This window comes from Oryzias latipes, chromosome 3 (genome assembly GCF_002234675.1).
Source record: "Oryzias latipes chromosome 3, ASM223467v1".
NCBI lineage: Eukaryota > Metazoa > Chordata > Actinopteri > Beloniformes > Adrianichthyidae > Oryzias > Oryzias latipes.
The window spans coordinates 17,256,042-17,282,593 of NC_019861.2; the positions used below are offsets into that span (position 1 = coordinate 17,256,042).

The window sequence follows — 26,552 nt, forward strand, 5'->3', positions numbered from 1 at the left end:
TTACATAAAAAAAAAAAGATTTAATGCATTTACTACTAAAAAACTGATCATTTCAAGTTAAAAAATCATGCCAGTGGGAGCTACACTTCCTATCATTGGACGACTGATGTAATCCCACATTATTTGCATGTATTTGCATCTAATCTGAGAAGCTTGACAATGAAAAAAGTTGTTTCAAAGTGCTGTGCAAGTTACTTTTGAAGTTCAAACTAATCCTTTACCTTGCAACTTTAGAATTACACAATTGTAGTGCAATACATGACTTCTAGATTCATTTTAATTGACTTTCCATAGATAGATAGATAGATAGATAGATAGATAGATAGATAGATAGATAGATAGATAGATAGATAGATAGATAGATAGATAGATAGATTGATTGATTGATTGATTGATTGATTGATTGATTGATTGATTGATTGATTGATTGATTGATTGATTGATTGATTGATTGATTGATTGATTGATTGATAGATAGATAGATAGATAGATAGATAGATAGATAGATAGATAGATAGATAGATAGATAGATAGATAGATAGATAGATAGATAGATAGATAGATAGATAGATAGATAGATAGATAGATAGATAGATAGATTGATTGATTGATTGATTGATTGATTGATTGATTGATTGATTGATTGATTGATTGATTGATTGATTGATTGATTGATTGATTGATTGATTGATTGATTGATTGATTGATTGATTGATTGATTGATTGATTGATTGATTGATTGATTGATTGATTGATTGATTGATTGATTGATTGATTGATTGATAGATAGATAGATAGATAGATAGATAGATAGATAGATAGATAGATAGATAGATAGATAGATAGATAGATAGATAGATAGATAGATAGATAGATAGATAGATAGATAGATAGATAGATAGATAGATAGATAGATAGATAGATAGATATCAGATGCAGCTCAGGCGGACACAATGGTGGAGTCAGGGAGTGGCAGAATCAGAGTCTTTAATATAAGTTCAGGAGGCCATCCAAAAGAGGACTGAATCAGGAACAAATTGCTCTATGAACTCTGGAGAGATTAAGGCTGGATTGCTCACAGGGAAAGAAAGACAATCTGGCACTGGCTTGAGAAAAGAGCACTGCTTATATAGGGAAGACAATGAGGCACAGGTGGAGCACATTAGGGAGGAAGCAGATCACACAGCAGGAACTGGAAATGAAGACAGAAAAGACAGCCTTCAAAATAAAACAGGAAGTGACAGCCAGAGGGCTAACTAATCCTGACAATAGATAGATAGATAGATAGATAGATAGATAGATAGATAGATAGATAGATAGATAGATAGATAGATAGATAGATAGATAGATAGATAGATAGATAGATAGATAGATAGATAGATAGATAGATAGATAGATAGATAGATAGATAGATAGATAGATAGATAGATAGATAGATAGATAGATAGATAGATAGATAGATAGATAGATAGATAGATAGATAGATGACTTTATTAATCCCACAATGGGGAAATTTCATTTATCTGTGGCAGCAACACGAGATTCAGAAATAATCTATATAATATAACATCAATAAAGGACATCACAAATTACATTTATATTAGATAATTAAAAATATTACTAAAATTATTATGAAAAATTATTATCAAAAATGAGATTCTTATTAAATAAAGAAATAAATATTAAATAAATACAGTTGCAAAAGTGTAAAAAAACATGCGGTCTGCAAAAACATGTAAACTGTAAAAAAACATTACAAATTTTTTCAAAATACAGAAATAACTAATGACGTTCACACCAAAAACAAAAACAAACAACTGTTCAGGAACAAAAAACAATTTAAAATTGAAAAACAACAACTACAACAAAAGTAAATGAATCAATGACTAAACAGAAAAACACCCCTGGGACCGTGGAGTGTCACTTTGACACGGTGTTGTACAATCTGATGGCTGTGGGGAGGAATGACCTGCGGTAGCATTCCTTCTTACACTGAGGGTGCAACAGTCTTGTGCTGAAGGAGCTGGTCAGCGCCTCTACAGTTTTGTGCAGGGGGTGGGAGGGGTTATCCATGATGGATGTCAGCTTAGCTAACATCCTCCTGTCCGCCACCTAATCAATGGACTCAAGTGTGCAGCCCAGGACAGAGCCGGCCCTCCTAACCAGTTTGTTAAGCCTCTTCAAGTCTCTGCCTGCACTGCCCCCCGCCCAGCACACAACTCCATAAAGGACCACTGAGGCCACCACAGTGTCGTAAAAGGTCCTCAGCAGCTGTCTGCACACGCCAAAGGACCTCAGTCTCCTCAGCAGGTGAAGGCGACTCTGGCCCCTCTTGTACAGAGCATCCGTGTTGTTGGACCAGTCCAGTCTGTTGTTCAGGTGAACACCCAGATATTTAAATGTGTCCACGACCTCAATGTCTGAACCCTGGATGTTCACCGGTGACTGTGATGGTGAGGACCTCTTGAAGTCCAGTATCAGCTCCTTTGTCTTGCTGGTGTTAAGCAGCAGGTGGTTAACTTCACACCAGCTAACAAAGTCAGTGATGACCCCCCTGTACTCCTGCTCATCCCCCCCGATACACAGCCCACAATGGCACTGTCATCTGAGAACTTCTGCAGATGACAGTGGTGGGAGTCGTAGATGAAGTCTGATGTGTACAGGGTAAACAGGAATGGGGAGAGCACAGTCCCTTGAGGTGCCCCCGTGCTGCAGACCACCACATCAGACACACAGTCACGCAGCCTCACAAACTGTGGCCTGTCTGTGAGGTAGTTGATGGTCCAAGCAACCAGATGTTGGTCCACACCTGCAACCTCCAGCTTCCTCCTCAGCAGTGATGGCTGAATTGTGTTGAAAGCACTGGAGAAATCAAAAAACATGACTCTCACAGTGCTCCCAGGGGCCTCCAGGTGAGACAGGGCCCGATGCTGCAGGTAGATGATGGCGTCATCCACCCCGATGCCTGGTCAATATGCAAACTGCAGCGGGTCCAGTGCTGAGCTCACCTGAGTGCGGAGATGGCTGAGGATGATCCTCTCCATAGCCTTCATCAGGTGGGAAGTCAAGGCGACAGGTCTGAAGTGGTTCGGTTCCGTAGGACGAGGTACCTTTGGAACCGGAACCAGGCAGGAAGTCCTCCAGAGGACTGGTACCTTCTCCAGTCTGAGGCTCATATTAAATATGAACAGCATCACCACACAGAGCTGGTCTGCACACTCCCTGAGGAGCCTGGAGGTGATGCTGTCAGGGCCTTATACACCTGCAGAAGTAGAACATAACAACATAAAGTGATGAATGCACCCAATAGTATTTTACAATTAGATGACAGCATCATGGTGTGGTAATGACAAACAGCAGTCCATTTTTGGTCTTGTAAAAGCACCAAAGGCACAATTAAAAGACAATTCCTCAGTTTTAGTCTGTTTAGTCTAAAGCAGGTGAGCTCATTATGTCGATCAGGACATGTGGATAGATGGCAGGCCATAAAAGATAAATAAACCAAAAAATAAAAAAACACATTTTTTTAAAATCAGTTAGCGAACAATCATCATCACCATGAAGTAAGTCACACATTCTTTCTGTCGTCGGAAAGTCTCTGGCCTGGCCCTCCTGCACGCTGGGTCCCTGATGGAGGACCACTACAGAGTGTTTATTGAAGCCCAGGCCAACCCGCATGCCTCCTTGATCTGAAGCGAGACGGAGATGCTCCGCCTGAGCCAGCCATCCTGTCATAGCGCCTGCTGCCGGGTCCATGGCGAGGGATCTATAGGGAGCATTTACCGTAGATAGATAGATATAGGGAGAATATGCTGTAGATACATAGATAGACTGACAGACAGACAGACAGACAGACAGACAAACAGAGGTAGTCGACACAAAAATGCAAATGTAAGTGAAAGGGTCTATAAAGGCTAAAAGGAAATTGAAAAATTGAAGAAAAAGTTCCAGAGATTTTTAGCTCCAATAATAAATAGATTGTGTTATTTTTTTATCTTTTAAAGGTGTATGTTTTTGCATCTTCAAATATTGAATTTTATGTGGTCAGTTTGTTATAATGCAGAAATTACTAAGCATGTAATATAATATAAAGCCATCACAAATTAATAAATAATTTGTAATGCTTTCCACTGCTTTGTTTTACAAAAAAATAATATTTTAGAGTGAAATCATGTATAAAGAGTGCCAAAATTAGTCTCAAAGAATAACAATCTGGAAAAAAAATAGTAACACAATCTTTACATTGTACCTATATACGTTTTTTAAGCAATAGAAAAGCAATGAGTTCTTTGAGAGTCTGGAAGAGAGAATCAACACAGTCCCAGGTGAAGTAAATGTAACATTCACATTTCTGTATGTCAGTGCAGATCAAAAACGCAGCTGCTCATTCAACAACATGGAAGACAAGTTAAAGTTATAAACTTCTCAAAGTTTTTTTTTTTTATGTGTTCTTTTTCTTTCTCTGTTGGGAGATTTGAAAATCTGTTGGAATCAAATAGTGTTTTAGCAGTTAGTGGACTTTATTCACCCTAAAATGGCATAAATTCCAGTCTAGGATCATTGATCTGCCTTTTTTTCAATTTAATCTAATTTGAGGAGCGATAAGACAAAGCTTAAGTCTCAGAAGACCTGGTTGTATCCTTTTAAATCCCATTTTGCTGCAGTAGTGTCCAGGGCTTTGGGTTTATATCTCCGGATCAATTCTGTCTTTTCTTCAAAGGATAAATGAATGTCTGGGTCAAAGTAAAGTGTCCTGCCTGCACTCTGTTAAGCCTGCGCTTTGTCTTCAGGTGCAGAAGACTCCTTCCTTCAGGGCTGCACAGAAGTGCAACAACTCATCTCCTTTTGCATAGTATATTAGATGCAATGCTGCTCACAGACCTGATAGGCCTTTTTGTTTTACATCTCTAAAGAAGTTACAGTTGTAAGCATGTTAGCTGAGACATTCTGTGACCTTTTCATCTGGAACACTCATCATTTCTGGTTTATCCATTTTGGGCTAAATGTCCCACAAAGATTTTATGAGTAATAAAACAAAAAAGCTGATTTTTCTTTGAATGAATGGATTTGGTTTTTTGTCATCTTTTTCTTTTATTTGTTCTTTATTCATTTTTCTCAGGAGGTGCCAATCAGATACGCTTTCTTTCCAGGCAAAATAATAAGAAAAACAGCCATTTAAATCCATTAGGATCTTCTAGGAAAAGTCTGTACTGTTTTATGGTTATAAAGAAGTGATTGGCTAAGACATCTAGTCTTGACCAGTTGAAAATTTTATTGTATGTAAGATACTGTCCCGGTCCCCATCCCTAACAGTATATAGGGTTGTGTCAGGAAGTGCATTTGGCGTAAAAATCTCTGCCAATCCAAATGTGCAAATCAATGAAAGACGAATCACTGTGCGACCCCATAGGGGATGTGCCGAAAGGTGAATAACAACGACTTTAAAGTTAGTCCCATTTTGGATAAAATACTTGAATTTTTTTTTACATTGCAAATTATCCTGTTATTATTTGATTACATGTTGAACATAGCAAAGTCCAAAGTAAGCTTTAAAACATAGAAAAGAAGCCCTCACACCCTGTAAAAACAATGAAAAAATGTACAGAACGATGGCATGTGGTTCTGTTTGAAAGTGTGAAGTGGGTACATCTCCTACAAGTGGCAGAAGGAAGTTATCAGTAGGTGTCTTTAGACTGCTGAAGTGGGGGAGAATCTTTAAGTTAAAACCGCAAAGCCGCTGCATCAGGACACAGTGCCAGTAGGCAGTGGGGTTTCACTTTGCACAGTGAGTTGCATACAAAACGATGAACACCGCAGCTGACCCAAAAGTATAAGAAAAGTTAGCTCCAACCTACTCAAACTTAAAAATAGGCCGCAGGAGTTTTAGAATTCTATTCTGGAGATGGATGAAACAAAAGTGTAACTCTTTTGGATCAATGGGATGTCTGTAAAAGAAAGAGTGAAAAGCAAAGTGAAATGATAAGCTGCTTTGTTTCCCCGGCAAGACTGCAGCAAGCAGAGGACGAAAGAGACTATCGGGATTTAAATAAGTGTTTTGTTCAGTCGGTCAATTATTCTGTTATAACAATTCTAACAAAACAATTAATAGTTCTATACATTTTTTTTACATTTGCAAATAAAGTAAACACCAAACGTACAGTAGCTTGCAGTATAAACTGAAAGAGTCTGAAATACAAGAGATAAAGTTATGTTTCCTTAAAAAAAGCAAAGTATAATTCAGTGACTATACATGGAGGTTAAAAAAATAATTTACTGAAAAATTGGTAAAATATCAACTCATCAACAGTTTTCCATTGATTCCTATTAGCCCTCAATACAAAAACAATATTTATTTTTTTTTGTGATCAAATATATTTGGATAAATAAAGCGAAGTGACAGTTCTTTCAATAGTCTCCATGTTCCACAGCACTGTCACTTTGTTTGGAGCTGTCTGGGAAACATTTCCCATGGGAAAACAGAGAAATTGCAGGGTGACGTTACAAACCAGGGCCGGAACAGAGTGGAACTATTTAAGCGCCTCACTTTTGTCTTCTCACCATTTCATATTAATATCATTCATTCTCTGTAACGCTGAAGATGATAGCATAAAGCTGTTTTATCAAGAGGGCCGGGATTGGCTCGCTCCATCCCTTGGCAGTTATAAACAGGCATAAAGCCATGCTTTAAAAGACAGCTTTTACACCACCTTTCCTGCTGTATTTTGAGAAAATTGTGTCAACCTTAGGAGAAATGTTTACTTCCTATTTCAAATCTTATTTCCATGATGTGTTTCATCACTTTGTTAAGCAACTGAGCTGATGAAATACACAAAATACATTGCTAAAAAACTATGGATTAACTCCACCGAGATATGCAACGCAGAGTGACAGAGCATTACCAGAACCTGAAAATGCCTACCGAGCTCAGGATGGATTAGTCTGAGTTGCATTGTGTCTTCTGGCATTTAGGCCCACTCTGTGGTATGCGTTTATGTCCCCCTACTTCCTGTTCAACTGTTCCTCTTTTAATTTCCCCTCCTCCTCTTCCTTTATTGTCAAAGATCAGGGTATTAGTGATTACATCTGGCAGTGCCACAAATTAATTCCTGCCTCTATGGCAAAAAGCTGTTCTCCACCTGATTATGCAAAGCAGGCCTAGATTCGCTCCCTTTGAAGTGAAGGGGAAGCTGCTTAGAAATTCTCCCCTTGAGGAAACACTTCAATATGGAGGAACATCAACAAACCAGAGTTCACTGAGAGGTCAGCAATATAGTTAACCCTAATAAAGCTGCATTTTATTTCCACATCTTGGTACTTTTTAGGATTTTTGGTGTTCTGGTTACATTATGAAGTATTTGTATTAGACTGGAGCCATTTTTTTCGAACCGTTTGAAACCAGAGCAAAAGTAGGGCATTCCACAAAAATAGAAGTACAAGTGCACCAAATGATGCTTGTACCTATACGGCCAAAGTAGCTGGATGAGCAGAAGGCACTTGCAGCTTTCCTATTTCAGCAATCACGGCGCAGATCGTCTTAGGCTGTCTCATGGGTTCCCTGAGAAACAGCAACCTTTTATGATTTTGAAGAAGAGAAGAGTTTCCACGCAAAACGACCTCCGCAACACCTCCCCCTTTTTTTTTCTCCAGCAATGTTCAGACAAGAAAAATGTACGCCTTTCTGTGTATTATCACGAACATTTACTTTAAATACACCTGCACTTCTGACTGGAGCAATCACAGACTTTTATGACAGGCTGCAATATAGCGATGAAACAGAGTCTACCCGGCACATGCCCCACACAATAACAGTCATTCAAGGTAATGAGCCCCTACAAGACATGAAACAGCCATCTCAATCACACCAAACGAGGCAATATGTCATAAAGGGCTACACAGATTTAAGACTATTTTCACTCAGGTTCATACGCACTTGCCAATGAGACAAATATAACAGGATAGTAACCGCTGCAATAAAAATGTTTTCATTACTTATGTTTTTGCTGTTCTGGTATTTAGCTTGTATATGAAGGAGAAATACTTACGATCAATGAGTGTAAACATAAAAATGTATTGCACCTTTCATTTATAAAAAGTTGTATGGTGGGAAGCCACCATCCTGCCCAGGCATAAGTTTAGAAAATAAAGTAATGAAAGTAAAAAAAATAAAAGATTTTTGATTTTTTTTTTTTAATGAAATAGGCTAATTTAAGATAATAATAATAACAATAACAACAAGCTCATCCACATTAAGTGTAAGAAGGTTTTTCCCATGGACCCTCATTTGGAATAATTGACATACTTGGTCTGCAGAAGCAGCCCAGACCGTGAGGTTTTCCTCACTTCGGTTTTGGGCAGTAAAAGCACGCACAAGTCATTTTTATGACCAAAAAAAGACCATGTTACAGTAGAGGGATGGCAGGGGCATCCGTTTTCTTTTATTAGCTCTCCCCAGATTGGCTTGAGCGAGCGAAGCTCAAGAGGATCCATATGGACCCCTCAGGATTCTTGTCGACACTTCAAATTGTGCCCACATGATTTATCATACCTGAAGAAAGGAAAACTAGTGTATGAAAAGTCTAATCACTACAGGAAAACTAATCTAACTCGAATAATTAGCTTTAATTTAAAAAAGAAAAGAAAATGCTTTGATTTTGGCTTCCATTTAGCACTTTCTTAAAAAAAGGAGAGCAAATTTCTTTTTATACATAAGCACAATTCCTTTAGCCAAAAATAGAAGTTTTTAGAAGTTTAGAAACTTTATTTCAAATGTTTGATTATTACACGTTTTGAAGCATACTAACTAGAAGATTGTGTCGTCTTTGTTGTTGTTAGAAAGTCTTTTTCAAAAAACAAATACACATTTTCTCAAATGATGAAAGAAAATGACACTACAGATTCTTTAGCATTGCTCCATCAAACTGATGGACCTAAAACAAAAGCTGAGTGACAATATAACCAAACTGTAGTTTAAAAAGCAGGAAAACGTCTACAAAGTAGTTTTTAATCTATAACATTCCATTTAAAAAAAAGTTCCCAAAATTAGATGCAGAACCAAAAAAAGCAATTTATGCAGAAAATAGTGAACTCTTTTTATCTGGCCTTTTTTCAATATTTAAAACAAACTAAAAACATATTTTTTCTGATTTAAAAAGTAAAAAAAATTAAAATCACAGAGTCACTTGTCTCTTTTTGATAGTTGAGGGTTTTATTTTAAACTGCAAAACATGATCTAAAACTGGCTAAGCACTCATATCCCATAATTTCTATAATGTTTCTCTGGGATCATCACTAAATGAATCCTCCTTTTAACAATAATAATGATTGAGGTTAATAAAAATAATCTGAGCAATTAACTATTTTTGTTCCCTAAAATGTAAATCCTCTCAACTCACCTTCACAGCAACCAGCAGCTATAAAAAAATATTATAAAAAAACACACAGATGTGCAGAAGGTTAGAGCTGCAGCGTTAAAACAGCATCATTTATGATTTCCTGAAAGCTCTACTTGTTGACATGTTTACATTCACATATCAAAAGTGCCGTTTCCGCCCCCTCTGCATATTCCACGCTCTGACACTTTGTGTGCAGAATTATAAACAGTGCTCCATATAGAGGTAATATGCAAGTTTAGCAGCTCAGTTTCACATATTTTTCTTTAAGGAGACAGAAGAAGAGACTATTCTATTCTTCTTATTCGAGACACAAACATCGGCCCCCACATCTTGCCATGTTGAGGAACCACTAGTAAGCCAAGTCTGTGGTGACGAGTGGACACGGTGCTATCCAGTGTTAGTGGAGACTTCTTTAGATGTATATGGTTTTGACCAGGGGGAGGACTAAATGTGAAATAGTTTGATAGGGGAATGGCAATGTCCTCCCAGAGGTCTTCAGTTTCAGCCTGAGGAAAGTCTCTTAGGATCTTCTCAACAACGGCCCAGTTCTCGTAACTTGAGAGTGTGCAGGTTGAATAGACCACGACACCCCCTGGACGCACCGCAGATAGTGCAGACCTATGGGAGCAGGGCAGAAAAAATTAACTCCAGACTTTAGGACAATATTATAACAAAACTACACTTTGTGTAGATACATATAAACTATTTTGGAACAGTTAAATAGACAAAAATATTATTTTTTATTGTATGCTCTACTTTTTCTCACTTACCCTGCCCTCTCTGCATAATACAATACATTTCTCATTCTATACAAACTGTATTTACCGAAGAAGCTGAGCTTGTAACGAAGGCAGCTTTTCTCTGTTCTTCAGTCTCTGCGCCCCCTGCTGGTTGCTGCTGGAATACAACCAGCTCCGGTCATTGGAGCACGGAGCATCCACCAGAACCTGGCACAGGAGGAAAGAAAAATGCAACTGCCAGTTAAAGAGTGTGACGCGCACTTAGTGCAGCATCTTTGAAAACTTTAACACATCAGTTCAGTTTATTAAGCTTCCCAACCGAAGATGCTCAAAGTCACAAAACGCAAAAAAAACACCAACACTGATAAACTACAATTACCTTAACCTTCAATTTTTCTGTTTTTCTTGAAAGTTCAACCAGAGAGTTGACGCTGTATAATTCTCTGGACTAATAATCCTAATAATTAATCTTTTTATTATATACCATTCTTGCCAACATTTTTCCAACAGTCTCAGTTTATTACATTTCTATTTTGAGGTTTCTCCAACTTCTGCAGGGTTTATAAGCCCACACTAAAAGGATAGTTATCCTTATCCACTGGTGCCATGTTCTTTAACCTATCTGACATTTTAGACCCATTCTCTTGCAAGCAGTTGTAAACATAAATAGGCATCAACATAAATGACAGAGGTTTGTTGCCCACCTTGTCATAAAAACCAGCTTCGGTTTGTGCAATTAACCGTCCGTCCCGTCCAGTTACAGTAACTCTGCTGTTAAGGGAAGGAGGCAGGAAAGACTCCAAAGTTTTGGTCAGCCAGTCTCGTCTGTGAGGATCTGGTTCGTTGCAACAGAGAAATGCTGGATCAAAGCAGACATAAGCATAAGTAACACATTACAAAGAGGTTGATGGAGTGCAGGAGATGTTGCAGACAAAAGCCTTTCCTATGGATCCTTTACAGAGTTAAAGTGATAGTTTTATTAGTTGAAATTTACTTTTTTATACAGAAAACAACACTTTCCATATGAAACTTATTTTACACTGAAAAAATCTGCAAAATCATAAAAACAGTCAGCTTTATTTTGAAGTTACGCAATATAACATAAAACTGTTCATTTTTTCTTCAATAGTCAATGATTTAAAAATCAATTATGAATTTTTTTCACATACTTTCACAATAGTTACAACCTACATTATATTAATATTAGAGCCTTTTTTATTGCTGGGGCCACAAATGTTTCCAATGTTCAGGTGTGGAGAAAAAGGATGTATAGAACAGGGGGAACCCACCGTGAATGGTTCCTGAATGCCTCATGAAAGCCTCACTGATGTTTTGTTTTTTTATTCACCTATTGATGCCTTTTTTTGTTTGATTTTTTTAACTGAATAAGGAACTGATTGATGCCAGATTGAACACTGACTCCTTTTTTTGTTCACTTACAGCAGCTGTTATCTTTAGTACATAACAAAATATTTAGAATGATCTAAATCATCTGCCACTTTACCCAAAACCAACTTTTACCCTCTCATTTAAAGATTTCTATTTCTGCCACTGCTACATTCTCTTAAAAGATTTAATTTAAATGTACAAAAGAAAAAGACATAATAGATGTCAATAGATGCATCATGTAAAATATTGGCATAGACCTAGACTGTATGACTTGATACGTTTTTTTTCTTCTGTCAACTCAATTTTTTATTGTTTAAATGACTTCCTTGGATCTTCCTAGATTTTATTTCTACTTATTTTTGCTGTTTTTGCTTCTATGTTGTGCTTTTTACTCATATTGATTTTAACATGTTTAAAATAATTCTAAGAAAATACTTAGTTTGATTACCTGGAGTTGCACTCTGCATTATGGCTATGGCTTTGCCCCCAGGGGCAGAACAAAGATCCAAAACTCTGTCTTCATCTCTGACCTGCAGAGCCAGCACTGGAAGCAGAGAGGCAGCATTGAGGAGGTAGTACTGCTTCAACCGACCAGGCCTGTGAGCCTGAGAAGGGAATCGCAGTGAAAGGGGGTGGATGTAACACTGCAGTGAGGGATGTGACTGAGGGTGATGATGAAGTTCATGAGGAAGGAGGCAGTGAGGTATCAACATCGAGTCTTTTTCTTCTGTGGATGGACTGCTAGCACAAAGTGATGCTGAGCTGTTTGTTTGCGGAAGTAATGCAGAAAAGCCCTGAGACTGAAGCTTCTGTGTTATGTCAGTCAAAACGCTGAAGCGGTTGAGCATGACCCCATACTGCCAAGACCGAGGGTCCAGAAGCGCTGTCCTGCAGGAGAGAAAACAGAAAAATGGAAAAGAGAAATGATAGCAAAACTATAAACAGTAGTTTTAAGGATATGATACCTGGCAGACGTCCACAAGTCTCCGAGTTCCTCACCATATTGTCTGTCAAAGTGATCAAGGACTGCTGGACATGAAGGTCTCTTTCTTTTACATTTCTTTTTTATCTAGAAAAAACAAAGACACGGCTCATATAACCATGGGATAAAATAAAGAAAGGAAAGCAAAAGAAAAGAAACATGCAGAAATGCATTTTTGGAATCCGGACATCTGACAGACTACTAAAGTAATCCCAGAGGAAATTTTAAAAACTTCAATACATGCTAAAAAGAGACCAATTTCATTTAATTCAATGTAGCTTGATGCTAAGTTAGATATAGAAGTTCAATACAGCTAATTGTTGGCAAAGGCGGATAACTAGAAAACTATATGCTCAAATAGAAGATGGTGTCTGCTGTGGAACAGGTGGTTGAAAAAAAGATGACAAAAAACCTAAATGAACAATAGTAATCGGTGATACAAATACTGCATTATTTGCCAACACTGCAAAGATAAATGATGAATTATCAGGATTTTGTTGTTGTTTTCATTATTATATAAATATTGACAACATATTATCATCTGAAGGTTTTAGGTCATTCAAGGGATTTTTACACACGATTAAATTCTTTAAGGCATCTGGAGGCTAAAGAGGATATTTAAGAAAAAGCTGGAATGTTCTGATACCAAAATAATTAACATTACTAAAAGAAAAATGAGCAAAAAAAAAAAAACAAGATAAGCAAAAAACACTGCAGACAATCTCAAATGTATTAATTAATACACCTAAGCATTCACATAGACATTTTATGAAACAAAGAAACTAAATTATAGATTTTATGAGAAAATGCTTTTTTTTGTTTTAAACAGTAACCACTGGTGAGTAATGTTACTTTTAATGTTTAGTTGTTAGTGCGTTTGCCTTACTACACATAGTTTTGTCCAAAACGTTTGTAAATATAACAAGAAAAAAATAAAAACATGTTCCCCAATATCCAAAAGTCAACCTTACTATCATCGTTCTAAGTTCACCTTGTTTTGGGTTTCTGCTTCTCCCTCAGATTGCTGTACAGCAGCAGCATCATGATCAGAACCGGTGTGACACCTAAATGAGCAAAGGCGCCACACAGGTTTTGGCAACAGTGGTGGAAACCGGATTATTTGTCGCATATTTATTAACCAGGGACCGTGTAATAATCCAACACAACTCCCATGTCCATTCTATTATTCACTTTAACTAGGACAAATATTTAATAAATGATCGTCTGTGGCGGTCCGACACTAAAACCTTTCCCCCGGAAAAGGCCACCGTGTATTAGTTCCACTTGGGCCATGATTCCGCATCGGTAAAGAATGAAAACACTCATGCACTTCTGCTAATTCACAATAATACAATGATGTCTTATCATGTCATATGTTATATTTTTGTTTATTGGTAATGTTTATGCATTACTTTAACAATGAATGATAATTTTGAACCTAACTGAGCAGGGGAAGTTCTGGGAACAGTGAACAAAAGAGGGGCAATGGATCATTTCACCTTATTTATTTGTTTGTTTTCCTGCAATTCAAGAGTTGTAAAAAATCCAAATGATGGTAACATTTGTCTGCATGAGCACACAATTTGCAAAAACATTTGTGATATTAGGAAACTCATTGCATATTTGATAATAAAGCAGGTTCATTGAGCCAACTTGTGTAATGTGTAGGATGTTAGCTGTTGGACTGACAGCAGTAGTTTAAGCAGTAGAAAATCCCTGGTTGTTCATGCTTCAACTTTTTTCCAGAGAATAGAAGTTTCTAATTAATTGGTTTCACGTCATCTATTATAAGGGGCTTCTCTCGTTCTTTCTTGAATAAAATAATTCAGTCTGTGGTGTGAATCTCTAAGATACCAGCAGATGTGATATCATTTTTTAGATCAATAAGCAGCATCTGCTTGAGAAAGTTAAACTGCTGCACTGCCTTCTTGATTGTGTTAGAACAAATTACAACAAATACTGTCCGAGTTGACCTTTATTTAATGTTGTTTAGGTGTGTCGAATCACCAGATGCTGTCAAAGCTCTGCTGGGTCAAAGCAGTTAGAGTAGAAAACCTTCTGGTGTGCATTTATGAATGATCATAAAACACAACATGTAGACATTCTCTACATATTCACAAGGGTTCTGATAATGTAACAGTGGTTATTATATAGGTGTGTGGTAGAACTGTGCAGTTAAAACATTGCCAAGTGCTCCCATATCAACTCCTTAAATTAATAGAAGATACAGCCTGACTTTGAGAGTGTGAAAGTAATGGTAGTGAACAGTAATGGCTAGAAATGACTTTTGTCATGCCTCTATTAGACATGAAATGATGCAGACTGATCCAGATTTTCAAAAGCTACACATGCATTTCTTCTATAATAAAAGCTATCAATGCACTTTGCAATTTGTTTCCTTTATCACCTTTTCAACACGTTTACGTTAATGCTGCAATGTTATTTTTACTTATATCTATGATTTTTATTTTTATTTTAATTTTTACATCATTTGTTTCCAACTTTTTACCTTTTGACACCTTTCCAAGATTTCCTTCTCCTGGGAACTTTTCCACTTGAAACACGCCTTTGTGGCAGAGAAGAATTAAATCAATTGTCCTTTGTTATTTATTATTCTATAGTCAATAGATGCTGGGCTGAACTAGAAAGGGGTCTGAAAAGGAAAGAAACCATATTTACATTGCACTTATACATGATCACCTCAGTTATAAGAAAAGAGGGCTTTTTCTTAGTTTTTTTTTTTTTTATTTGTCAGAAGATCCCAAAAATAAAGAAAATATTTTGTTTTCAAAGCCAAGAGTGTGTTACTGTATTTACCATTTTAGGAACGGATTGTGTTTAAAGAAAAGCAGAAGACTACATAAGAAAAATGTCCTGGAGTTCCTCACAATTTTTTTTATTTTCCTTCATAAAATTAGTAATTTGCTTTATTTTTTTAACAAATTGTTGCATTTCCTGTAGTTTTAGTCAAGAATTCTACAAAATGTTGATAATTTCTATTTTAACTGTACATGTCTTGTGTCACTGAGTTAACAGGCATAAAAGCATAAAGCACACTTGACCTCTTTAAATTGACTAGATCATCTTTAGTTTTTGCTCCGACACATTGCAATTTCCCAGGGAAATAGTTTTTTCCCCCTAGTTTTTATTTATGATCATTAATTTATAGTTCTTTGTAGCTTTATAATTGACAAATTATATACATGAATAGATTGCCAAATGTGAAACTAAAGGATTTTCATGAAAATGCATGTGTTAAGCCAAGCTGATGCTTGAACTTGTCATGATTTGATTGGCTGTGTTGCTTGATGCACTTCCTGTGTCTTTTTCTGAGATATAAATGTAGGACTTTCAGATGATTGTGGGATCTGCAGAGATTTGATTGCAATTCTGCAAAACCAAATTAATGTTCTCAAGTCACATGTGACTTCCCAAATCATTTAAGTTTCTTTTTTTTTTTTAAATCAACACAATGCTAATTATCAACTCATAATAAGTAGTTTGTAATATTTGAAATTAGGAAGAAAAAAAAGAAAAACTAAAAAAGAAGTGTACAGATTTAAATGTTTTATTGTGGGACTGGTTGGATGTTAACAAAAATGTTTGATTAAATATACAATACTTCAGAGCCATTTTTCGTTAAAGTTTAGCAGAGATCTTTACACTGCACAAATCCCTTTCTTCAAAGAGACATTGAAAAGAATGAGCAACACCGAGCTGAAATCATCCAGCTGTTCAGCCTGCTAACCACTGCTGACATTGAGCTGCCAAACTGGTTTACATGGCAAAGAGAATAAGAAAAGCAACCATCAGACAGAAGAGACCCATAGCTTCGGACAGAGCAAAGCCTAAGATGGCATAAGAGAAAAGCTGCTGCTTCAGGGAAGGGTTCCTGTTGAGAGAAGAACAAACATTTCTGTGAGAAATCATAGCTCTGATAAAGTTCAGAGAAATGGCAGACACATCAAGCTTTGGAACAAACTCAAATTTTATGTTGAAAATAACAATTATTCATTTTAGACAGGGGGATCAGTCTATCTGGTACAAAAATGCTTTGAGTTACAGAAAGACAAGATTAGATTCCAGAAATCTCCTTTTAACAAAAAGTAATTATTAAAACACTACGGGATTTAGGAAAAAAAACACACACACATGAATAATAAAAAGTTATGTTGCGATGTGGTCAGCTGATGAAAAAAAAAATAATCAAAAGGAAGTAGCCGTCTCCCTAAAAACACAATTTTCACCTGGCATATCCGATGATGAGGCTGCCGAACACCGTTCCGATTCCAGCTCCAGACCCAGCTACTCCCACGGTGGCAGCTCCAGCTCCGATGAATTTAGCGGCTGTGTCAATGTCTCGGCTCACAGCGCTGGTCTGGAAAGCTCGCACCGCCACCTGCTGCTGGGAGGCTGTGATACTCAGGGGTGCCAGCAGTGGAGCAGTCTGAAACACAAAGACAAACCGGATTGGAAACCGGATTGGACCTGCTACTTTCAGGGTTTTAGGGGGCTGGGTTTGAAAATAAAGCAAAGTGATAAGGAGGTGAGAGGAGAATAAAAATTGTCAAAGGAAACATAAAAATAGCCATTCCCCTTGTTGTGAGCTACTTAGGTGTTGCCTTCTAATGTGAAGATTTTTACTGTGACTTTGGAAAAATAACAATTTATTAAAGACCAGTCCAGACAAACAGTTGAATCTTTATGCAAATTGTTATATTTAAAAAAATCCCTCCTGTTAAGCATATGTGACTTTCTATCCTGGGAATGACCTTAATTTCCTTCCTCGTTCCTCTAGAATGTCTGACCCTCCAAAGGAAGTGTGTCTGTGTCTGGCTATTATGAGACCAGTAATATTTCTCCAAAATGAGACTAATTTCAATCACAAAAGTCATTGTCATATTTTAGCAAGGCCTTTGAAGTAATAGATATGTTATAGTGATAATGAGGCGTTCCTTAGAAAATTCAGAGGAATGAGTTTCAAATTTGGATGAATCAAAATGCAAAATGGATTTAAACGTGGAACAATTTTCCTTTGAAGCCATATCTTGTATTTTAAGGGGGGGGGGGCTGCTTTTCTGGAAGATTTGATTTATTCATATATGTTAAAGTTTTGTCCAGTTTAAATCACTTGTTATATGAAAACTATTTTCCATAACTAAACAAATTTGTTTGTAAACTGGAAAAATAACTTGATAATGGCATTTATGGCTCATCGTTGACTGAATAACTTGTTTAGCAAAATGCAATTAATTCACCGTTTTTTCCTCTCAGCCATATGCAATCCTTCCGTACCGTTCGAGTTCAGCATTTGTTTGTCCTACCTGAAAACGCTGAAGACGACTAAAAAACGGTGACATTTTCAGACATTCCTGTGTGGAAAAATGCAAGCAGTTTGTTCAACAAGATGCTCACCTCTGCTCTCCAGGTGTCTGACAGGACTGATGCTGAAACTGGTCTGGAAAGTGCCCGAGATCCAGCACGGACCTGTCAGAAGACAAAGAAGCCCTTCAAATTCCAGTCATACCCTGATCCTTTGCTTCCAACATTCTAATCTGTAAATAAATACTGAATCAAATGTATTAAGCAACACAAATCACAAGAAACGAGTGTGTCCAGTATTTTTTTTTCAACCAAAAAACACACTGACATCATGTGGCTGAAATAATTAATTCAGCTACAGACCAGTTTTTGATCTGAGGGGACTGTGTTACACTATACATATTTCAATATGATGTTGAGTTCAAACAATAAAATGTAAAAAATAATAATATTTCCGGATCCCAGTGAACACCTCGATCTGACTAACTGTCCTTGCGGGAGTCAGTGAGCAGACTTTAGCAGAGGGTCAAGGCGGCTAAGTCTCACTGCTAGCTCACAGTTAGCAACCAGCCGTTGTTGCTGGTTTTTCTGTAAATCCACCTTATGACCGGCTGAACATACGTTATACTCCTTGCTCTGCTGTCGAACACGCACAGATTAAAAGCAGCCGGTTGACATTTGCTCAGTCATTCATTCAAACTTACCAGAGAGGGCGTGGAGACGAACTTAGCACAGGCATACATCACGAAGGAGCTCCTCGGTGGTCAGGTCAGCCGCCGCAGAAAACTTTAAAATAACTGCGTTTAAAAAAAATAATTAAATAAAAAAGAGTGACAACAATGCATCAATAGTGACTGTTACCAGAATAAGAAAGGAGGAAAACCGCCGAGTCGAGTAGTAAGGTCAGTTGCGACAATCACTCAATTTTACCAAACAAGCTAACAGCAAACTAGAAAGAAAAGGAAAAAAAAACTAAAACGTTGGTGTAAGTATGTGTAAAAAGATATAAGGTGATCAATAAAAACTTCACAGCCAAATGTCAAAACAAACGCGTTAGTTTTGAGAAGAAGAGGCTAGCTCTCACCAGGTCTGTTGTAGAGGTCGAACACTCCACAGACATGCGCATGCGCATTGGAAACGCACGGCGAGGATTTCCGGTTTTTTACGTGGAGGCACCTGTGAGGATATTCGCTTCCATTAAACACGATTTTTAAACCTCCTGCGACCGAACAAACTACTGAAGATAGATGTTTAAAACACATAAATCTTTTATTGTTTTCCAAATGAATAAAATAAGAGAAAAAAATGTGTTTTAATGTGTATTTTTTCTATGTGATAAAATCATTTTGCACCTGCTGACAGGAACAGTTTTAGCGTCCTTTCAGCAGTGGGTCAAAGTTCACAAGGTCTAAGTGTAATTCAAGAAAAATCCACAGGAGGGCAGCAACACGTCACGCACTGTCTTTTGCAGCCTGGACTCGTCATACACTGAAAGGGTGAGGGTGTCCTGCTGGAGGTCAGACGCTGCACGAAAATTTATTCGAAACACTGGCCTGCTGGAGCCAAAATTAGAAACACACACGCGCACGGATGCAGGCGGAGGAGGAAACCTGACATGGGCGGGTTTTCTTCTATTACACAGCCCAGACGTTTTAAAGAACGTTAATTCCGAGCATGGATCAGGAAGCCAATAATTCAGAGTAGTATCATGAGGTCAGACGTGTAACCTTAGAAATGGATTGTGTTTGCGCTTCGTTTTGGTAACGGGTGGTGCGCATTGGGATGAATGACAAACAGATGCTGCGTGTGCAGAAACAACAATGATGCGTTAAGCCTCATCAGGCACTTAGATCAAACAAATTGACTGTTAATGTCATTTAAATACGAAATTAATAAGTAGCATAAATGTCATAAAAAGATTAAATAATTCCCAAATTTGTTTAAATAAGGGCTCCATCCTTATTTGAATGAAATTTCAACAAAAAAATATTGTGTTGATGTTGTGCGCCCTCAGACATCTGGCTGTTATTCTTAATTGATCAAATTGTTAAATATTAGAGATTTATGTGGCATCACTGGGCTTTCCCTCCTCGAAGATTCTCGTCCAACCGCCCCCTCAACAGTGCGCTCCATTTGGCGATGCGGAAGGGAGATTCCTCTGCTCTTCCAGTCAAGTCCCCCCTCCCCTCCTCTATGATGTTACAGTTACGCACCACTGCAATAAACGGAGAGCTGACTCTCCGGGGCGAATCCCTGCCGACGTCACTCCGTCTCTTTATAAACAAAGGCTGAGCAGCGAGCCTGATCAGACTAAAGCAAACCTGCTTTTCCCGCTACAACCGTTCTGTACACCAAGGATTACTGGGTTGCCGTCGTTGGATTTATTCGCCAGCATCTACAGTAAGTGTTTTTTATAATGGGATCTCAAACTTGACTGTAACTTTCTGTTTTAAATTTGAGTTTATAGAAGTCAATAAATTATTATGTTAAAGCAATTTGGGTTATTTTCAGTTACTCTGCTAATGAAATGTTTGTATCTTTATGGATGTGATCTGAGACATTAACGCATGGCTCATCTATCCACAGATCGTCTGTTTTAGCACAATGACTCTGAATAAGGGTGACAAATTGCGGAATATGGACAAGAGAAGAGGGAGTGTCCCGTTTCCAGTCAACCTCCCCAACCTGCACAGGAGAAGCATGCCGGTGGACGACCGGGACCTGCGCGCAACGACACCGCAGACGGGACAAACGGACGAATTGTCCAACCTCCTGCGCTGCTCGTCCTACTCCCCCAGCGAGGAGCACAGAGGCAGCTGCGCCTCGGATTCCTCCGACTCTGTCATCTCCACCGGCAGCGAGGCGGAATCCCAAGTGTACAAAGTGGTTCTTCTCGGGGAGCACGGCGTCGGCAAATCCAGTCTGGCGCGCGTTTTTGGAGGAGTTGAGGATGTCGGTCACGACTACGATGAAGCAGGTAGGCTTACACGATGCTGCCGAAAATGAGTCATCAGACCAAACATCCCACACAGACAAATACTCACTTAAGTCTGTGCAATTTTGATGTAGGGAGTCATTTAGTCTGCGCATTTAAGGCGCAAACTTAAGTTATGTTATTCTACAATATTTTATTTCTATGATAATTTATTTTTAAATTCTGTTTTTTGAACATCAAGAACACATTTTTATAAAGAATACAAGTATACAATTTATTGTTTTGTTAAAGAGCAAAACAGCTCACAGACAACAGGAAAAAAAACAACAACAGATTTAAATATAAAACATCTATTATTGGCATCACTAGGTTTTTATCTAAAACATAAATAAAAATGTGCATGCTAATCATGCTTATATTAGTGTCAAATATCCGTTTGTAACACAGTATTTATGTATTCCTCCCCAGGAAACACGTATGACAGATCTCTTGTGGTGGATGAAGAAGAGGCTTCTATTCTGTTGTATGACATCTGGGAGCAGGTGAGAGCCATGCATTATTTACACAGTGACTTACGCATTGATGGATGTTACATTTACTTAAAATGCTTTGGGCCAATCATACATTTGGGATTTGTTCTTAAGTGTTTTCCTTATGTTTTAAAGGATAACAGCCAGTGGCTGAAGGACCAGTGCATGAGGATGGGTGACGCCTACATCATTGTGTACTCAGTGACAGATAAATCAAGCTTTGAGAAGGCATCAGAGCTTCGCATTCAGCTGCGACGCGCCAGGCAGTCAGAAAACATTCCCATAATCCTTGTCGGCAACAAGAGTGACCTTGTGCGTTCCAGAGAAGTTTCTGTGGATGGTAAGTTTGCAAAAAACATGAAAATCTCAAAAATGTATTTAACAAGTTGATCAAGTTCCTGTAGAAACTTTCAATAAACAGAAGCTTTCATAAATTTTACCAAAGCAGCATTTCTTAGTTTAGCTGCCACAAAGCCCAGAGATTAAGGAATTTACCTGTTAAATGATGTTCCTTGTAACTGTACACCTCTTCTAATCTTCTTTTTTCTTCTTGCTGCATTGCAGAGGGAAGCGCATGTGCAGTCGTGTTTGACTGCAAATTTATTGAGACGTCTGCTTCTCTTCACCACAACGTGCAGGATCTATTCGAGGGCATTGTCAGACAGATCCGCTTAAGGAAAGACAGCAAAGAGGAGAACGCACGACGCATGGCCAACTGCAGGCGCAGGGAGAGCATCAGCAAGAAGGCGAAACGGTTTCTGGGGCGCATGGTCGCACGCAAGAACAAGAAAATGGCTTTTAGGCAGAAGTCAAAGTCCTGCCATGACCTCACCGTTCTCTGAGCGACACACGGGACATAAAGACTTGTTTTTTTCATTTCCTTTTGGCCTCTGAAGACCTGATGCTGTGTGTGTTTAAACACTAATCCTAAAGGACTAATAGAGCTGTACAAAATATATTTTTTGTTTTTAGACATTCATTTAAAGTGAATACAAAAGGTGATGATACAGAATGGCTCATGTTTAAAAGTCATATCCTGATGATGGTGATAACCTGCATGAAACTTTGCAAACATGGTATTTGATTTAATAATCTGCCTTAAACATTTTGCAATGACAAGAAGAACCTTTGGTTTGACAAAGTCAAAATCTTATATCCAATGGGTTGCAAAGATTGCCTTGTTTTTGAACAGTCGTGATGTTTTGGTGGACAGGTTTGTGTAAATATGAGAGAAGCTGAAGGCAGCAAACATCTCACCACTCTCTGAGATTACATTACTAGGTTATCTGGAATCATATTTACTTGAAACATGGTGCGCAGGTTCGTACCTTGGCCAAGTTATCAAGAGCGAATCAAAAGTAAATCTCAGTTACTGTTTGTTGTTCAAATACACTGAATACAGGTTGTGAATGTATGAGTAAAGCAATAAGTTATATATTAGTCTTGTGAACCTTGAAATGAACAAAAATGTTTTGTTTACTTTGACTTTGTTTCTAAATAAACTCCAAAATAAAAATGTTCCTTTTCCTATGTCAACATTTCATCAGTAGAGTACAACAGACAGGTAGTTGTTTTTAAAGGGAACTCATGAATATTCGAGTCCACCGATGGAATGGAACCTCACTGGACATTTGTTTTTTAAGGAAGGAAAGAGGGTAGTTAAGGGTAGTTTTTTTTTTAATTATTTAAAGCGAGTTAACCATTAACCCACAAAAAGAGTACAAGAACTCAGTTTTTCCATCCGATTTGAAGTTCTCACAAACCTCTAGCAAGACAGGCAGACGCTTTCAGAAGGGGTAAGAAGAAGCATCTTTGTTTGGGAGCTGCTGTACAATTTGGATCTTTCGGCTGTCAGTATTATTGGTCTTTATTGCCAAAAGTCCATTTTTGTGAGTCAGAGTTTAGCTGTTATAGAGGCTTTGGTTGTGCCGGATGAAGCATTTGACACATTACTGTGATTATTATCATTATTGATGTCATCAAAATTACAGATAAGGTTTTTTTTTATTATTTGTCTCAATTGTAACATAAATATCTGAATCAAATTGATGGAATTGGTCATCTGGGTTCCTGACGGCACAGGAGGGTCAGACTTTGCTTTAAATAGACTTTGCAATGGTCATGCATGGAGAGTGTGAAATCATTGTGTATCAGTTGAATCCAAAAAGAGGGTTAACGAGTAACAGGACAGAATTTGTCTGAAATACTGTGACCATGACAATTTCCAGGGGCCACATGGCTGACAGTGGAGCTGCACCAATGCTCATCACAGCTCTCATTGTAAGATTTTTGTCATTATCATTGTATTTTAATATTTTCATGCTCACATGAGCATATTATTGCCTCTAAAACAATCATGACCAACACTAAAGCACCTTTGGTCTCCCTGGACTTTACAGTTGGCGATGCCGTACACAATTGCACCATGCTCTGGGGCAAATGTAAAAATTGGTGTTCCTGAAAATTATGATGGCATTTTTCCATGGTATCTTGCTAAGGTAAGCTCTTTCCTTTTAATGCAATACATGCATGCCTGTTATATACTTGAGTCTCATTCAGTGATGGTTGTGGAGTTTTATGGATAATAAACACAATTTTTAGAAACCTAAGACAGTGACTATCTTCACAAAATGTCAAAAACATTCATTTGAACTCATATTTGGTCTTTTCTAATAAGTGTTTTGCAAAGTAATTTTTTTCAAATGAAACAAAGTTGCCTTTTTTGAAATATGTGTCCCTCGCTTCATGGTCAAAACATGACGAAATTGCTCTATTGATAGAAAACATAAATGAGACATCAGAAGTGGCCTGCGTCTATTTTTCTTTTTACCTTTTTTCTGCACTCAAGGATAAAGCTGTTCGAACATGCTGTCGTCATCTCTAATCTATAATTGGCATGTTCGCAGCGCCTTTCTGGCATCAGACCCAGCCTCTGCTTTTAGTCCAGCTGGGTGGCAGGTGGGGTGTTGTCATTCATGACGCTATCACATCTCGTAACCTAGTCATATAGTCAGTCTTTTGTCTGACCGAGCGTCAGTAGGATGACATATCAATGGCTGGTTGTGATGATAATAACTCCTATTGGTGCTATAATATGATAGGTATGTCAAATTTGCCTCTGATTTGTTGAAGGTAAAATGTTTTCCATGCATTTCTGTTTGTCAGAGAAGAGCTGCTGTGATTTATCCTCTAGAAATTTCAAAAGGTTAGTTCTGTAAACATGGACACATTTGTAGTATTTTGGAGTTCAATGAGAATGAGCACCGCCGTTGTGGCACTTTCTTTTTCCCTTTGACTGGGCTGTCTGTCCACCCACTCTCTCTCCATCAATTCATTTCTCCCTCCCTGTTATTTGTACCTGCAATGTCCATCTCAGGGAGAATACAAAAACTGTGCAAGCTCACACAGATATCTTGTATATTTGGAGTGATGGAATTACCCGGCAAGCACGTCTAGACCTTAAGGGTGCTGGAATATGAACAGAATCCTGGCATAGTAGGGAAGCAAAGCCAGACCGGAAATACTGAAGCCAAAATACAAATTAGGACCTTTTTTTTTTTTTTTTTTTCTTGGAAGTGAGTCAAATCAAAGCTTTTCATAAACTGCTTTGGACTTTTTACTTTAATGATCACAATCATAGATTAGTGGCAGATTTAATAGCAAATCCTATAGTTTAAAATTTTTTAATTGTCAAATCTCTAAAGGTATTAATGTCATTACAGTATTTAATTCAGATTTTGAAAAACATTTGAAATACATTTAACTAAAATGCTACCTATTCATGTCAAGACATTTATTTACGTTAATCTATGCCTTGTCTTCCACTTGTTGTTGAGATTACGGAGACAGAACAGCCTCAATAAGGATGACCAGACTTCCTACTAATCAGCAACCTCCTCCAGCTTTTCCAGCATGAGACTGTGCCCAAGATATTGAATTCTTGTTGCCAGCTCTTGGAAAAAACAGTCCAAGGAGAATTAGAACTTTTAGAAAACACAATTTCTTAGTTATTGTTTGAGAAGGGGGACCGCCACACCAGTGTACCACTCTAAAAGTACCATGCGTATGAAGCTGTGACGCTACAGACATGTCAGCCAAGACTGTCCTTCAAAATCCATCATGACAAACATCTCATCCACACGTCAGCACTGCTCTTCTGGTCTTAGTATCCAGGGATTTTAAAGTGTTTCTACCAACGCAAGACAGCATTACCATTCAATGTCACTTGCACCATGCGGTGTTGGTGGAACACCACCTTTCTCACCTGATAGAATTTGTATTGAATTATAACTGAATCGATCAACGGAATGATCTAAAAAAGAATTTGAACCTCATTAGGTCAACAATGATGAATAGAAAGTAAAGAGCACTTACAGATAAAATAGAATAATAAATCTTACATTTGTTTTTAGAGCAAGGACATCAACACAAGCTGTATCGGTATAAAACACTGTAATGTTTTACTTCATTGTGTTGCTTTGTTTACAGTTAAAAAAGTGGTCAAATTTTCTGTATTTTTCCCTCATTTAGCTCACTAACCTTCCAAGTAATTACACTGACCTGGTGGTGTCTGGAGATGAGGATGGGATATTTGGAATTGATGGTCAGTTTCTGTATGCCACAAAACCTCTGGACAGAGAGAAACAGCCGTCTTACTCTCTGCAGGTACCACATTCATACACACTCAAGTCAGGGACATTATCAATGCCTAAAAACGAAACGGCATTCAAAAGGCAACACAAAAATCCCAAATTTAAAGGTGCAGGAAATTGTTTTTGTGTAGTACTAGAATCCGAAATGTGCCAGCATTCACTCTTGAATGAGTCTGTAGTTTATTATTTACGACACGACCCAGCCTGAAAGCTCATTCCAGCACACAATTCAAAGGTGTCTGAATAGTGTGTTTGTTTGCTCTGCAGGTGTCCTTTAGACCCTTACCTGTTCTTCAAAACATCCGGACGTCAATGCATCGTCAGAGCTTCACTATTGAAGTGTGTGTCATCGACAAAAATGACAATATGCCCACTTTCAAAAAGGAGACTATGAGAGGCAGCGTGCAACTCGGCCTTCTGAAAGGTGCGAGAACAGGAGTTCAAACTCTCAGCTTCCTTTCACTTACAATTCTCTCTCTTGATACATTAGCAACGTCATCGCACATTTGCAAATGGAGAAAAGTACTAAATCTGCTGCTGAAAATTGAAATAATTCTAATTAATAAGCTGTAATGAGTTGCAAACCAAATCAGAGCAACATAAAGAACAG

The 26,552-nt window shown here is 37.9% G+C and overlaps 4 protein-coding genes across 7 annotated transcripts in view; 2 read left to right on the forward strand and 2 right to left on the reverse strand.

The window, feature by feature from the left end:
• Positions 1-9,182: 9,182 nt before the first annotated feature.
• On the reverse strand, positions 9,183-13,922 carry nsun3 (NOP2/Sun RNA methyltransferase family member 3). 2 transcript variants are annotated; one of them, XM_020713201.2, is made up of 6 exons: positions 13,495-13,922; positions 12,487-12,590; positions 11,970-12,409; positions 10,837-10,967; positions 10,218-10,339; positions 9,183-10,010 (listed from the first exon to the last, which is right to left on the reverse strand). In XM_020713201.2, the coding sequence occupies exons 1-6, from the start codon at positions 13,630-13,632 to the stop codon at positions 9,677-9,679; spliced, it is 1,269 nt and encodes a 422-aa protein (XP_020568860.1). In that variant the 5' UTR covers positions 13,633-13,922; the 3' UTR covers positions 9,183-9,676. The 2 variants fall into 2 exon arrangements, with proteins under 2 accessions (XP_020568860.1, XP_004067186.1); XM_004067138.4 differs by having other exon boundaries at positions 10,837-10,991; positions 13,495-13,911.
• Positions 13,923-16,055: 2,133 nt separating this feature from the next.
• On the reverse strand, positions 16,056-19,015 carry LOC101173375 (ATP synthase F(0) complex subunit C2, mitochondrial). Of its 2 annotated transcripts, none has more exons than XM_004067060.4 (5): positions 18,910-19,015; positions 18,530-18,622; positions 17,919-17,990; positions 16,751-16,950; positions 16,056-16,395 (listed from the first exon to the last, which is right to left on the reverse strand). In XM_004067060.4, the coding sequence occupies exons 2-5, from the start codon at positions 18,566-18,568 to the stop codon at positions 16,281-16,283; spliced, it is 426 nt and encodes a 141-aa protein (XP_004067108.1). In that variant the 5' UTR covers positions 18,569-18,622; positions 18,910-19,015; the 3' UTR covers positions 16,056-16,280. The 2 variants fall into 2 exon arrangements, with proteins under 2 accessions (XP_004067108.1, XP_023809178.1); XM_023953410.1 differs by lacking the exon at positions 18,910-19,015 and adding an exon at positions 18,687-18,835.
• A 1,080-nt stretch (positions 19,016-20,095) lies between these two features.
• On the forward strand, positions 20,096-22,808 carry rrad (RRAD, Ras related glycolysis inhibitor and calcium channel regulator). Its single transcript, XM_004067059.3, has 5 exons — positions 20,096-20,225; positions 20,412-20,802; positions 21,229-21,302; positions 21,426-21,630; positions 21,855-22,808. The coding sequence occupies exons 2-5, from the start codon at positions 20,430-20,432 to the stop codon at positions 22,130-22,132; spliced, it is 930 nt and encodes a 309-aa protein (XP_004067107.1). The 5' UTR covers positions 20,096-20,225; positions 20,412-20,429; the 3' UTR covers positions 22,133-22,808.
• A 121-nt stretch (positions 22,809-22,929) lies between these two features.
• Positions 22,930-26,552, forward strand: part of cdh16 (cadherin 16) — a 31,519-nt gene continuing 27,896 nt past the window's right edge. The window contains exons 1-5 of one of the 2 annotated variants that reach the window (XM_020713206.1): positions 22,930-23,086; positions 23,519-23,570; positions 23,690-23,788; positions 25,821-25,955; positions 26,210-26,366. In XM_020713206.1, the coding sequence (XP_020568865.1) occupies positions 23,526-23,570; positions 23,690-23,788; positions 25,821-25,955; positions 26,210-26,366 (436 nt within the window). In that variant the 5' untranslated portion in view covers positions 22,930-23,086; positions 23,519-23,525. Of the gene's footprint in view, positions 23,571-23,689; positions 23,789-25,820; positions 25,956-26,209; positions 26,367-26,552 lie in introns of both variants that reach the window. The other variant, XM_020713205.1, reaches the window with a different exon arrangement.